At 37.4% G+C, this 15,356-nt stretch overlaps 1 protein-coding gene across 3 annotated transcripts in view; it reads right to left on the bottom strand.

Moving 5' to 3' along the window:
* Positions 1-4,503: 4,503 nt before the first annotated feature.
* The window catches only part of LOC107801480 (guanine nucleotide exchange factor SPIKE 1), a 62,175-nt gene continuing 51,322 nt past the window's right edge, over positions 4,504-15,356 (bottom strand). For all 3 annotated transcript variants that reach the window (XM_075253448.1, XM_075253447.1, XM_075253449.1), the window contains exons 24-31: positions 10,912-11,094; positions 10,119-10,262; positions 9,857-10,024; positions 9,326-9,673; positions 8,885-9,217; positions 8,588-8,773; positions 5,188-6,159; positions 4,504-4,975 (exon numbers count right to left, since the gene is read on the bottom strand). In XM_075253448.1, the coding sequence (XP_075109549.1) occupies positions 4,721-4,975; positions 5,188-6,159; positions 8,588-8,773; positions 8,885-9,217; positions 9,326-9,673; positions 9,857-10,024; positions 10,119-10,262; positions 10,912-11,094 (2,589 nt within the window). In that variant the 3' untranslated portion in view covers positions 4,504-4,720. The remainder of the gene's footprint in view (positions 4,976-5,187; positions 6,160-8,587; positions 8,774-8,884; positions 9,218-9,325; positions 9,674-9,856; positions 10,025-10,118; positions 10,263-10,911; positions 11,095-15,356) is intronic.

Here is a 15,356-nt window from a genome sequence, read left to right as displayed (position 1 = left end):
ATATAAACTTGTTAAAAATAGTATAAAGAGGTTGTATATAAATTTTGAAGTCATTTAATGGAGATTTGGACTGGTTTTGAACAAAAATTGCGACTGAAAATCGTGGAAGAAGTCCATCTACAGACGCTTGTATAAAGGTGTATAAAAGTGTATAATAGTGTATAACATGTGTTTGTACACTCATATATACACTATTATACACGATTATACATAATTATACAAAAAACTGACTTCGTCTTCTTCCTTGCGTCTTTTCTAAAATTTAACTCAAATCTACTCCAAATCACTTCAAATTTAAATTTTGAACTCCTTTTGATATTTTCAATCAATTGGAACAACACCCAATCCAAACAACTAACAAACTCAAAAAATCCTATTTTCGAAAGCAAAGCTTTAAATGGCCTTCAATGGTGGACTTCTTGTTGGCCCAAGTAAAGGTTAGTTTTGAAGACTGATAAAGGAACTCAGGATGAACCAGTCCATCCATCAGGTTCACAAAAACGGGCAAATTCGAGTATGTGGGATGCACGTGAAGGAGATAAGCTTAACTTGGTGTATTTAATATTTCTTGATCGAAAAGGTTGCATAATTGATAAGGAGAAGGAATCCTTAATCAAAGAGAACACAATTCAAGATAGGGAAGGAGTTAGAAGTTGAAATCAACTAGAACTCTTCCACCAAGGAAGAGTTGCATCAGAACTCTTGTTATTTCTTCATCTACTAACTCTATAAATTGCAGGATGTTCTCACATTACAGTGTTGCACAAAAACGCAAAAGTTAAATGTAAATTGAGAGCAAAATAGCAAGGCTTTTTGCAAGCAGTTCGTGTATAATTCAAGTGTGCAAACCTGAAGCTACATGAACCAGATTGAAGAACCAGCTCCATAAAGAGTTTTATGTGTCTTTCTTTATTTCTAGTTCAATTGTAGTAGGTGTTTTCATATTGTACTTTTCATCTTTATCTAGAAGCAATTGTAATAGGTACTTTGAGTATTCAAGTTAAAGTTAACTTGAAGTTGTCTCAACAGTTAGAGGTTGGTTGCTACAACGGGATTAGAGTTAATCCTTAGGTTTACAAAGAGTTTTGTAAATGTTGTTTTGGCTCAGTGATTTAGTGAAGTGTTGGGGAAAATCCTACTGAGTAGTAGGTCGTGGTTTTTTTTACCTTTTGAGCCGGGTGTTTTCCACGTAAAAATACTTGTGTTCTTTACTTTCTATATTTATTATTCCGCAACAGTAGTAGTTGGAACACATAGAAGAACCAGGTCCTTCCATAAACAGTTTAAGCAAAAAATTTGTCACCACACAAATCACCCCCCTCTTGTGTGGTATTTACGTATAAAACATCACTTCTACTTTTTAATTTTCTTACATTGCAGCCAGGTGACACAGGGTAAGAAGCAACAATGGCGGACAACCCTTTGAAGTATATGTAGAAGATGTGAGAAGAAGAGAGAGTGAAAGCAATGGTTGTGAGAACACATATTTAACTCCATATCTTTTAGAAGCAATGGTTGTAAGAACACAAGTTTTGAATTTGCTAGTGCTTTCAAAATAGAGAAATTTTCATAAAACACTATCTTTTAGTAGTAATTAGCCATCTATAGATACCATTTGCTATATTACGGATTATAGATACCTTTTATGTGGTTATAAGATGTATGTGATGTATTTAAGCTATTGTATTCATGAATACAGTAGCAAAAATAGGCGTGAATCAGGGAAGTCTAGCTAATCAGTTGTTGTATTCGACTGTATTCATGGAGTGAAACATGGGATTACAACTGGACAGATTATTGTATTCGACGGCGTGAAACATGGGATTACACTGTTTTTAAAACGGAAAGTGAATAATTTAACATAATAGACTCCTAATATAACTCAACAAACTCAATTATAGCACACAAATTTTGTATTTTCAGTAATAAAAAAGATTCTCAACCGAAAAATACCCCAAAAATATAGCAATCTTCAGAGAAATTATATAATACATCTGAATACATAAGTTATATTAATTAAAAAAACATATGAATACATTCATGACATATAGCGAGACAGTAAATACAATGAAATACATAGAATACAGCGGGATACATTGAAATACAATGAAAAAAAGACAGTGAATATAATGAAATACATGGAATACAACGAGATACAATGAAATACATAAAAATACATTGAAATATATTAACAGAAAATAAGTTGCTCAGCCCCAAACTCCGCCGTCTTTGTTCTAGATAATGTATTACTGTACTGCTTGTTCACATCTTGATATAGCTCCAAAGCAGGAAAAGTTTCGGTGAGTTTCGAATCCAAATCGAGCGAATCGAACCCGAAACCTAAGTCAAAGCAAGCACGAAGCTGTTCTAGGTCATTGTCGGTGACGCTCTTCGATCGGCGACGGTCGGCGAGCTTCGTGCAGTAATTTCCTTTTCGGTTGAGCCAGGCTTCTTCTTGAAGCATATCGGGAGACCATGATTTCTGCTTGAATAGCGGCAGTAGAGCTTCCCATTCCGACATAGCGTCTGCAGAAAATTACACACGCCGCCGCGTTGGAATGAAAAGCTTGATTGAGATTTTATGTAGATCGGAATGAAAAGAAAATAGTATGAGTGTGAGGAATTGGGAGAAGAGAATGTGATGTATCAAAGTAGAGAGAAAAAGAAAATAGTGTAACCGAATAACGTATTAGTAGCTTAGGGCTAGGAGGTAACCAAAATTAAATATTTTGCTATAAATCTTAAAAGGTATCTATATAATATAATATTTTTAAATGGTATTTATTTAAAATAAATAAGGTGTTAACCTTTGCTATAGGAGGTAAAAATTTCTTCAAAATATGTACAATATGGGCTAGGTTGGGTAATACTTAAAAAACATGGGCCATTTTTTGTTATGGTGTGAAGTCATGTGTATTTTCTTGTAATTCTTTCTTTATTTAATATCTCGTGGCTCCATTATTTGTGAGTTGTTAGAAGTATAGGTGCCTAACGGACTAGGCTAACTCGGTTCTGGCGCGGTCAAACCCGATTCGGTTCATATTTTTCTCGATTCATATTCAGTAAGCGGTGGATCGGGACCGATTTAGTCCGATAAGAAAATATTAGACCGAAACTAAGTACCCAACTCGGTAGGAATGGCAATGGGACGGGGCAGGGCGGGTTTGAACTTAACCCGTAAAATTTCAACCCGCCCTGCCCCGCATAGCAGTTTTTTCTATTTTCAACCCACCCGCACTGCCCCACAAAGACCCACCCCGCATTTTTTTTTTCATTTGTTATTTTTGCTGAAAAGGCACAAGTTTAATATATTAATTTTTTTAAGTTTCTTAAATCCCTCATATCCAACTATTATATTTTTATTTTCAGAAATTATAATAGAAAATATAACTTAATTGAAAAGCGTAAAAGCTAGAAAATAAACGCGTTGAAAAGCGTAACATCAACATATTGTATACCTAAATTTACGTATTAACTTGTACTTGTTAAATTTCCGTATAACAAATATGCACCATAATTTTTTTATAACTAGTTAATAATATAATATGTAAGCTTATATATGCGAAGTGTGAACATATACTTTCTGCTTGATTTTATAGTATTTTTCTTTTTTCCGTTTTCAGTAGGAATTATCTCCTAACCAGTTACTATTTAAATACAAGAAAAAGACCATATGTATATAATTAAAAGAACCTTTGTAAGGACATAATACGGATCTCCCCTCTTGTAGGCCACCATATGATACCTAACAACAAGACAAATGGAAAATAAAGTTGATTCAATCACTTATAAATTTAGTGCAAAAAAGTACCAATGTCACAGAGAATTTTACTCACTATTTTTTTGCCTTATTTGTGCAGTCCATAGTGATTTCCGGAGTAAACCCGCAAGGAACCGCAATAAAACCCGCAACCGCCCCACCCCACCCCGCATTAGATTTTGAAAAATCAGTTTCAACCCGCCCCACTCTCGCCCTGTATAAGATCAAACCCGCCCCGCACCCGCACCACCCAATCTGTTCTCATCACAAGTAGGGTACTCCCAAATGGAAGATAAAAGAATATAACGTAGTTGACTTTTCGTAAGAAATCAAAATAGAATGATTTGTCTAAAGTATGTATCCTAGAATATTTTCTAGTACTCAACTTTCTTGAGGAATTCGTAGCTTTGCTTACTCTGTACTTCTGGTCAATAGGTATGTTCAGAGACGTGCTAGTTGCTTCAATATCAACAGTTGCTTCGTCATGAGACTCGACAGTGTCTCCGAGGGACAGTTGAACTAGCGACATCAAACTATTCTTAACAAACCAAACATGCAAAAATTAGTCCCAAACAATCGTTATGTTGGGTAATTATAGGGGAGAATTGTCCCATAAACGGCGTTCTTTCATCTTTGATGGCTCGTAAAGGTGCACGCATAGTTCAATCAATAGCCTATTAATTGAGAATCATAGAACAGATTGCTGAGTTCAGTCATAGTTTCAGGATGAAGGAGCTGGAGAGTTTCTACAAATAGCTTATTAATTGAGAATCATAGAACAGATGATGTATGGTTGAAGGCAAAGGGATGAATAAATACAAAGATGGAGATCCAATGACTAATTTATGAACAAAGACCAACCTGAAGAGAAACCAAATCTTACAAATAATATAAACAGATCATAGGAGGAACACAGACTAACATACAAAAAAACACTAAGGATATCAATTAAAATTACTTCTACAGCTCTGAAAGAATTGCAGGAATATAATGTGATAGTTCTGCAGTGAGAGACTGGAACCCATTTACAAGCTGAGTATGAAAATCCTGATCTTCTTCCCCGATCAACCTAAAGTGTACCCGAATAGCACGTTTGCACACAGCCATAAATTCAAGAAGAGCAGCAATAAGTTGTTGTAGCTCCTGCGAACGTAACCTAGTTGCAGGTTCACCAGAAAGGAAAGCTGTGCAGACGCTGAGGACTCCACTGTTAACCTGTAAAAGTTTTATTTGTACTTAGATAAGCAAACTCCAACAGGTAAACCAGATCGAAAGTAACATGAAATGCACTGTTGGACAAGTTCTAGACTAGGGAGCAGCTGAAGGTAAGCTCTTTAAATGCATAAAATTTGCAATATCAGGAATAATTGACAAGAATCAGGTGATTTATTACAACTATAGAGAATATACAAAGATATAACACTCACTTGAACTGCAACAGAACCTTGAAGAATCCTCTGTAAGCTCTGCAAACGGGGAAGTTGATCGCCTTCTGAACTTCGAGGCTCTTCAAGTTCGTTCCTTAATGCAGCTGTCCTAGTTTCAATCATTCCAATAGCGTTCTCAACCGGGGAGAACTCAAGAGATTCTGATCTGATAACCACGAGTCGGTTCACTAGCGCTGGAAAAGATCCCTCAGTTTGCAGAACTGTTCGCCGCTTCCATTGGTCTTCCAAGCCTCCTTGGGTTTTTCCATTTTTAGTAAAAGGGGTATCAAACAAAAACCGATCAAAGACTCGAGCACGGACACTTCCCGTAGAGAGAGAGAATATTCTTTCCCTTCTGCTTCCTAAATCTTCATCCTCCATTACTGGATCGACTGCAGTTATTTGCAGGTAGCAGACTCCAGTCTGCAACTCATCTGCTTTGACTTGTCTAGAATCAGGAATTACATGTAATGTAGTTCCGTCCATTCTCGACTCATAGATATGGCTCAATTTCTCCATTATATCACCTAATCGCACATCACGAGGCTCTCTATAAACATATTCTTTCCTATCCAGCTTCCCAAACTTCTCACCGTAAAATCCTACTCTATAATATGTGGCATCTGTGAAAGGTATAGGGCTTGATTCCTGCTCAAGGATGGATTCATAGATATTAGTAAGCATTGTGTGGCATTTCGCAAGCTGTCCATATGCCTTTCTGCTTTTATATACTGGAATTACAAGTTCTAGAATGCTTGCACAGAAATGGAATAACTCAGCCTGAGAGAAAAGCTTATTTGCAAGCTGTAAATACTTTACAGCCGAGTCAACTGTGAGTTTTGAAGAACCATATCCCTCCACCTCAGCTGCTGAGGCCTCAGAAGTGATCTCACTGCTGACCATGGGGCATATTTTGCGCAATGCACTCACATGATCCTTGCTCCAGACACCATCATTTCTACTCACAAGGGCCTGGAGAGAGTGGTACAGATTCATGTCAGCATCACTGATCAACACATATCTTGTCATGTTTTAACTTCTAAAAATTAAAACGCAATGTTGATCGAAGACCTAGTAGGTTAAGTTCAAGCGCCGCAATATCTAACACCATAACATTTAGTACCAGTTTTGGATCTACGAAAACTAGGTTAACTGTAATCACAAGCGTCAATAGTGACCGATGAACAAAGGCAACAGGCGGTACCAGCTGATGACTTCAAGCACATCCGCAGGGAAGAAATCTAGTCATAAGAAACTCGAGCCTATACACATAACCATTTGTCAATCCTAAACTAATCGGCTCGGCTGTATGAATTCTAAATAACTACTCCCCATCATTTATGCCTATTTCGCTAACACTCAATAGCTTGAAGGGAAGCCTTGGAGCAATGGTAAAGTTGTCTCCGTGTGACATATAGGTCATGAGTTCGAGCCGTGGAAGCAGCCACTGATGCTTGTATTAGGGTAGGTTGTCTGCATTACACCCCTTGGAGTGCGATCCTTCCCCGGACTCTGCGTGAATGCAGGATGCTTTGCGCACCGTGCTGCCCCTCTTTTTCTCTAACACTCAACAACTTATCTTTTAGGATAAATAATGGTTCTCTAAAACTAGAGATTCTTTAAGTCTCACACTTATCCCTGCACTGACATATAATCTCCAAACAAACTAAAGATACTTCTATCAAACACCAAACCTAATGCAAATCTCAACTCGTTGCTATTGCCTAGACAGATTTTTGCTTCCAGTAAAGATATAGAATATTTCAAGATGTTTCATGTTGTACACCGAAAATTAGATAATGCTCCATTCCAGTTCATCTTATTCATTCCACAGTGTTTAACATGGCCCTAAGTCACGGCAATAATAACAGCAACAAAACAAGGACAGCTTTACACAGCACATACAAAGAAGTCAGTAAGTAATGTCTCTTTCTGGGAAATAACTTGAGAACCTGTTCAGAGCAGCATCAAATTGAGAAAACCCTCCAATCTCGGTGAGGATCGATAAAGGGGATGTCATGAATAGGCCTACTGCCTACACCAGATATAATATTATATTTCAAAAATGTTCGGATATAAACTGACCTTGGAACATTCTCTAGCGCCATGCCATATATAAAAACACCAGATCATAATCAATCAAGCACTTCTTTTTGAAAAACTTACCATTCTTCATATAGGCAAAATTTTAGTTAAACAGATAAACTTCACCAAGAGAAAAAGGAGTCATATAGAATCACTCAGGTAGCCTAGATATCTCCCTAATTCTTTTGGAAAAGGATAATTCTTGAAATAAATGAGAATAGACCTTATTATTTGTGCACATAATGCAACCATTCCGACCAGATGAACAAGGCCTTCTCAACTCTAAGAAGTCACTGATTTTAGGTCTCTCCTAGACCAATGACCAAGTAGATGACTTGATCTTTCATGAAATCTAGCTCTCTGAATAGCAGAGGCAAATGGCAACTCCAAAAAGGTTTTGAGCAATATAGGCTTTACAGATTAGCATGTAAAGAACCAGGATGAATCTAGGTTCGAAATGCATCAAGAGTAGAGTTGTTGATAAACTAAAACACATATATTGCATTTTTATCAAGTGCTTAATACAAGTTTTTCATGCAAAAAGTATCAATAGAAGTGATCAGAGAAATCATTACATTTTGTTGCACCAGTCAATCAACTATTGTTTTTTTTCATTCCGATCTATTTCATTCAAATACTAAATATTTGTCTTTTAAAGAAAACTAGTACTAGTTCTCTAAAACGAGATGTTTCTTCAAACCACCTTATCCCTACATCTCTGCACAAGTCTCTAACAAAAATATAAAGACCCCAACATGCATTGTTGAAGATATTTTTTGGTTTCATTTTGTACCTTTAACTTGAAGTAAATGGTATTGCTAAAGGCGAATACACGAGAAAGGAAAAAATCACACCAACGAGGTTAATATGATCAGCAGAAGATTGAATTCTCTGCAACAGAGAAAAATCAAGTAATTGCTGAGTAGCATTAAATGCTTTAGCAGAAAAGAGACCTCAAGATGTGAAGCCGTAAATCCATGACCATTTTCATGGAAATTGGAGATCAGTCCTACAACAACAATATACCCAGTGTAATCCCACAAGTGGGGTCTGGGGAGGGTAGTGCGTACGCTGACCTTACCCCTCTACCTTGTGAAGATAGAGAGGATGTTTCTGAAGACCCTCGGCTCAGGGAATGGACGATCAGTCCAAGTGATCTAGAAAAATATGCTATGTATCCTAAATTAACAAGGAAATAGATTGAAAAAGGATTTTTGGCACTAACTTGGGAACAAATAACGAAAAGATGTCTTTTATAAGGATTACTTTCTCCTTCCCTCACTAGAAACGGAAAGGTGATCCAATCAAGTTATACCTGCATCACTACACCAGCAACAGCAACAGCGCACTGAGCAGCTTCAGCCCAAGACTGCATTTCCTGATGAGCATCACAAAGATGCAGTAACCACATTATGTGAAGATCTGGTACAGGAGCAAATGCCATTGCTAGTTTATAAAAGCTCTCTGCAGCTGCATACCTATCGACATTCATAACAGAGCCCTACAGATAGTAGTGGCAAGGGAATTTCAAGAGAGTCAATGACAAAATATCATTGCAGAATAATAGTAGTAATTTGGAATCAAAGCAGTGATTAAAAAGGTCAACACATACCAGAAGTGCATGTTCCAGGCTGGCATCAAGAGCCATAAGAAGACTGTCAGAAAGAACTTTAACCTCAGACCATGACCAGCGGTTTTCTGTTGATCCTTCTGGAACAGCAACCAGTGCATTTTCAGGGAGCCCAGACTCTAATAATAAGGAGGAACTCTTAGCTTCATCTGCCATTTCATCCAAAGAATTTCGAAGACGACGAGCTTCACCACTTTCTTCTAGTGTGCCATCAGGTTTCATTTGTGTTACTTGAACTTCAGACATTAACTCTGACAATGTAATGGTTAGCATGACTCTTAATCTTCCCGTCTGCATATAACAAGAAAACGAGCTCTGCAGATTGAAACATTCAACAAAGTTTAGCAATCAATAGATAAAGATTACTCAAAATAGTAAAGTGAAAAGGAACATTGGTCCACAAACTTCAGCTACAAGCCTTACCCGAATAAGTAACTGCAGGCCAATTACAGCCCTTTTCCTGATATTGTCATTCCGGAAAACTGCAAGCCGAAGAATTTGGAAAGCAATTTGCTTTAAGAAGCGATCATTTTCTCTTGCCATCAGTGTAGCTCCATGAAGTTCAAAGACATTGTTGAAGACAGGAAAGAGAGCTTTCCAGAAGGAGAGTGGTTGATTACGTGAGAACACATTCATAAATATAGATGTGATACAGTCAAGTTTTCCATAATCAGTAGCAATGCGCTTCGTTGCAGCAGTCCGCGAGAACTTCTCGGAAACTTCTAAAACTTGAAGACTAACAGCAGCACTCAGGTTTTCTTCCCAAAGTTCCTGAAATTATCTTACCATTAAGTAACAGAGACTAATGTACTTCTTGTAAAAGTCAGAGTATGTATGTTATGAAAATCACAAGGTTCATGACTTCTAACTAGCGATAGGCATCAATATTATAATTGAGCAATCAAAGGTTTCTCAATCTAGGAAGTAATACAAATAAAACCCATAGAAGAATACCAGCTTTTGCCTTAAGATTGGGTGCAAAGATTCCCTTAATGCTAGCGCTGATGCTCCAATTCTGGAAGATTGGGCTTGAGCTAACGCTTCTCTCAAAGAATATGGCTGACTAGGTGAGCTTAATTGGGAGTTGACTCTCTGCCACAAATAACCATTATCCGGAGTTCCCTGAGGATGCATAGATCTTAGATACTGAGCACCGCATAGAGAAAAGGAAGACAGTTTTATCACAAAAAAGGATGAGGGTGGTATTTTAACGTACTCTGACTTCTTGCCGCGCTGCTTCAGACATATAATGATTTATTGCAGGTGAAAGTCTGTCAGAATATTTTGGGGATGCAGGTCCATCCCCTATCACACTACGAGAACTACTACCAACAAGCATGCCATCAGCAGGTTTCCTATGCTGCAAAATATGTAGAATCAAAATGAGTGCCTCAGAGCCAAACCGGCTAGTAACAGACAAATAATACCATACACCAGCATCCTAGAGCGGCAAAATTGCCCAGTTGAAATTAATTCCCACGAAGCTCCAATGATATGCTCTGTTCTAGAATAATTAAAATAATTAGCAACGCGACAGAACCTTTAATCTAGAAGCAGATCACATTTTCTCTCATACATCATCCATAGTAGTTTAAGTTTGTTCCTGAAGCACTCATAACTGTTAGAAGGTCCAATTATCACCATTCTACAGTTTGATCAGGAAAATAACAAAAGGCATTTGACATAGTGAATTCTGTTTCTCTTGGAAGACCAGAATGACAAATAAACCAGATAAAATCCACTGCTAATGACACACTGGGTCCTTCTCCACGAAAAACCTAATTTATGTCATCCAGCTAAGTTATGTTTCTACTTTCTAATGTGAGACTACTAAGTTTGGGTAGCATCTCAGAAAATTTTATCATCTAACTTATAAAGATCTTTTTATTTGGCTATTGACATCATTATAGAGATGCAACAACATGGTTGCCAAATGATCATGAAATCCGAGCTTCAAGCTGAATGTATTGTGAATGTTAAGTGATGTAGCAGTTCAGACATATTTTAACCTCAAAATGCATCAAGCACTCTTCAAAGAGTTTGAAAAATAATCTGGTCCGTGCAATGCTCTGCTCCCAAGCTTTAACAAGTGAGTCATCATCCAAGTTGCGTACTATTTGCAGAAAGATAATCAGGACTTCACGTTTTTCAATTGTACTCAGATTGTAGAAGACAGGCATCTCATCTAGGATCTGCACACACATATAAAAATGTCATGAAAGGCAAGAAGAACATTATAGTGTTACCAAAGGCGAAAAGTATAGAAAATCTCAACGTGTCTACTAGGTCATCAAGTGCAAAGCACAAGCTTGAGGCAGATATATGGGGTAAAAACATGTCAATCGAGCTCAGAAAAATCGTTCAAGATTTCTGATTCAGAAATCTTGCTAGAGCATCTCCTTTGTTTATTACCTCTCTACTCCCTCGGGGTAGGGGTAAGGTCTGCATACACACTACCCTCCCCATACCCCACTAGTGGGATTTTACTGGGTCGTGGTTGTTGTATTTCTGATTCAGATGTAGATTATTAATTGATAAAGTAATAAATTTTTATAAATGTTTGGGCCAAAAAATGCTCGTTTTTACAAGTATACCAAAATGTAGAAAGCCTACAAAAAGATATGGTTTTCTATAAACGACACCCAGTTTTTAATACATAAAGGAACTTCGTGAGTGCACCAAAAAGGTATAAGCGATAAGAGGCTACTCCTCGATTTACAAAATTCATCTCTACACCTTCAAAATCTCTCCTATTTTTTTCTCTCCAAACGACTCACATAAGTGCTAGCGGGGCAACATTCTAAACCCTACGTCTTCTCCATCTTCTACCACAATTCCAACAATACATTACTTTTTCCCCTGTTCTGACATCACTCAAAGTATCTGAACCATCTGAGGATTTCTCACCATAGCTTCAAAGCTACCGAAGTATGTTTGAGGAGATGGTCGACATCTTCACGCGAGCCCTTGCCCAAAAAGTGCCATGTGACACAAGTAACATTCCTCTTCCTTAGATTTTTAGCCGTCAAGAGCATCCCTCTTCCTTAGAAAATTTTTTTTACTCAAGGAAGATCAAGTAGCAGAATAGAGTCCGTCAATGTTGGAGAACTGTTAGAAAGCTTATGGGATGGACTTGATGATTATCTATATTTCTTAAAGGTTGAATCATTAATTTTGAATTCAAGAAGCATGACTTCCGGGTTCCTTTTGGGAGTATGCCCTCCTATACCCTCCTTCAAACTTGATATCAGATTTTATCGACAAAAATTCAAACATGTGACGTGCGGCTAACTCGCTCATCGCGCGCCGCATCCTTACCACTGAAACAAAGTCCTGGGGGCAAGTTGAAATACCAATGTTTGTGATATTGTATTTTACTAACCCCAGAGGGGTCTTTTTAAAAATGTATACAACCATTATAAGGTCCATAAAGAAGAATGACATTCCAAAATCTTAGATCCAATTGGAATTTGGATAATAGAAATTCTCACTATTTTCACCTTTAAAATCCTAAAGATTACGCCAAAAAGACAAAAGCTATAAGCATCTTAACTTTATCTTCTGTATAGTTTCTACTTTTCCTTCGAAAGATCTCGCATTGCTTTCCTTCCACAATACCCAAGGAACACAAGCTAGTACTGATTTCCAAATCCTCGTCATAAAATTTCCTTATTCCTGCAACACGCGAACACCATAGATGGTAAGGAGCTGCCTCACTCCCTCACTGTATGAGGTATGGCATATAGGATCTTGATTAGGGTAAACGATAATGATCAGATTTTGGCAAGTAGAAAGAGATGACTGCGGTTTTCCTCTTCATTGTTATACATAAAATACCTGCATAATGACACTCTCTGTAGTTTGCTTCAGTCAGGCAATGACTCATGCGTAATCAAGCACATAAAGCAACAACTTTTGGAAGGGGACTTGGACCTAGCAAGTAATTCCATGTTTAGCTAAAGGGGCTGCCCCTACTGTTAATTGTTTTGTAGAAGAATAGACAGAGAAGCTGCCATTCTTTGCCTGATCCAGAAAGTAAAGTCAGAACCTCACCACTTAATGCCACCAGGTTCAAATCTTCCAACAAAAGAGACATTCCAGGTATCCTCCCAATAAAAAAATTCCTTCTAAAACTAATACACCAGCAGCTAGTATTCCAACAGTCTGAGACCAAGTTATCTTTATTAGAGGTGAAGCTATATAGGTCCTGATATTTTATCTTTAGAGGTGAGTATCCAAGTATCTTGCCAAAACCTTGTATGTCTACCATTTCCCACCTCGATCTTTATGTTGGCTTCAATTAAGCTACAAATATGTGGATGACAACGTCGGACGTCCTGTCTTTTTACCCACAAAAACCAACCAACACAAATTTCCTTCTTATTCTCGAGTTTTCAAAGTCAAATAGCATTTCAGGGAGTTGTTCAAACTCCAAACATAGAGTCCATATACAAGGATTTGATGCAAAATTTTGTCACAATTTTGTTTTGATGTGCTAAAAATGTACCAATTTTATTCCATAAGATGATAATTCTAGCATCTCCTACCTTAAATTTCATCTTCTTGGAGAAGTCCTCCTGTAGTATCATAAAGACGGATGTTGATTCAATTACTCCATCTACTTGAACCATAATCCTTGCGGGTAATCTTGCTTTTCATCCAGAACCTCCAAACCATATCCTCAATAGAGCATCATTATAAATCTTAACATCCCTTACCCTAGGCGCATCTATACAAGAATTAGAAAGTTCCCAATCTACAAAGTGACACCACTTTTTCTGTTCTTTGTTGTCTCCAGCAACGTTCTTCTAATTGATGCACTCTTTAGCAACTTAAACGAGATCGATAAATATAAGACAAAAGGTAAGTAGGGGTCTTTAGAAAACACTTACTAAGACCAACTTGTTGGCACCCAATGGCATGGCCTATCAGTCAATGAAGCCGGAGCAATCATGGAAGACCAGGATTCAAGTTCCAGCTGAGGCAAAAGACTATTAGGTGATTTCTTCTATGTGTCTATCCTACTCGTGGGATTATACGGGGTATGTTGTTGTTCTTTTTCTATGTGTCTAAGCCTTGGTGGATATTATTATCCAGTACCTATGCTAGTGGGAGGTAGTAGGCACTTGGTAAATCAGTTGAGGTGTCTACAAGTAGATCTAGACGCAGCTGCTATGGTGCTTAAACGGGATCGGTAAATATAAGACAATATGTAACCAGTGGGGCTTTAGAAAAGACTTATTATTAAGACTAACTTGTTGGCTCCCAATGGCACGGCCTATCAATCAATGAAGTCGAAACAATCATGGGAGACTAAGATTCAAGCTCCAGCTAAGGCAAAAGAATACTATGTGATTTCTTCTATGTGTCTAAGCTTTGGTGGATATGGTTATCCGGTACCTATGCTAGTGGGAGGTAGTAGGTACTCGGTAAATTAGTCGAGGCACCAGCAAATTGATCTAGACGTAGCTGGTATGGTGCATCAATAAGGATAAAAAGTCATGTATAGATCATATAATACAATTGGGGGAGGCGGGGGGCTTGAGGAAACACTTATTATTAAGACTAACTTATTGACACGGAATGGCATGGTCTATCCGTCATTGAAGCCGGAACAATCATGGGAGACCAGGATTCAAGTTCTAGCTGAGGCAAAAGAAAACTAGGTGATTTCTTCTATGTGTCTAAGCTTTGACAGATATGGCTATCCAGTACCTATGCTAGTGAAAGATGGTAGATACTCAATAAATTAGTCAAGGTGCCTGCAAATTGATCTAGATGCAGTTGGTATGGCGCACCAGTAAGGATAAGAAGTCATGTATAGATCTTAAACAGGATCGGGGGCAGACCCACGTAGGATCAAGAGGGTTCAAATGAACCCGCTTCGTTGAAATTTTTTGATATTTTATAAGTTAGTTTCTGTAAAATGAGTATATAAACATTCTTTGAACCTGCTTGACACAAGCTGATCTTGTGGACATATGGTTTAGCAGGTTCAAAGTCAAATAAGGGGTCAGGAGTTCGAAAGCCGATAGCAACATTTTTCATAGTTCTGTTACGAGTCACGCTATGCATCACAAGTGCACGGGGGCCTAATAAATAGGGGACCTAGCATACTTATAGTCAATTCTTTTTTTAAACAAAGTAGCTAGTTTATTCCCTTAGCGTGTTCTATTTTTTTTTTATCTCTATTTTTTAATTTATTTCTATTTTATTTTATATTTGATCTCCTACTCAAATCCAATAAAAATTAACCTACAGCCTATTTAACTTCATAAGATCAAAAAAATTTACAAAGTAAAATCTACATTGTTTTTGATTAAATATGCAAATACAAATCTTGAAATTATTTCTAATTTATTAGTTCACATTAAACTAGGTTATCCTAAATTGTTTATTAATGTTACGTAGATTGTTAGTTCACGTTATACGTTATCATCTCTTATAGTTTCTA

Source organism: Nicotiana tabacum, chromosome 5 (assembly GCF_000715075.1).
Source record: "Nicotiana tabacum cultivar K326 chromosome 5, ASM71507v2, whole genome shotgun sequence".
NCBI lineage: Eukaryota > Viridiplantae > Streptophyta > Magnoliopsida > Solanales > Solanaceae > Nicotiana > Nicotiana tabacum.
The sequence above is the reverse complement of the archived record's forward strand: the minus strand, read 5'-3'. Positions and strand labels throughout refer to the sequence as shown.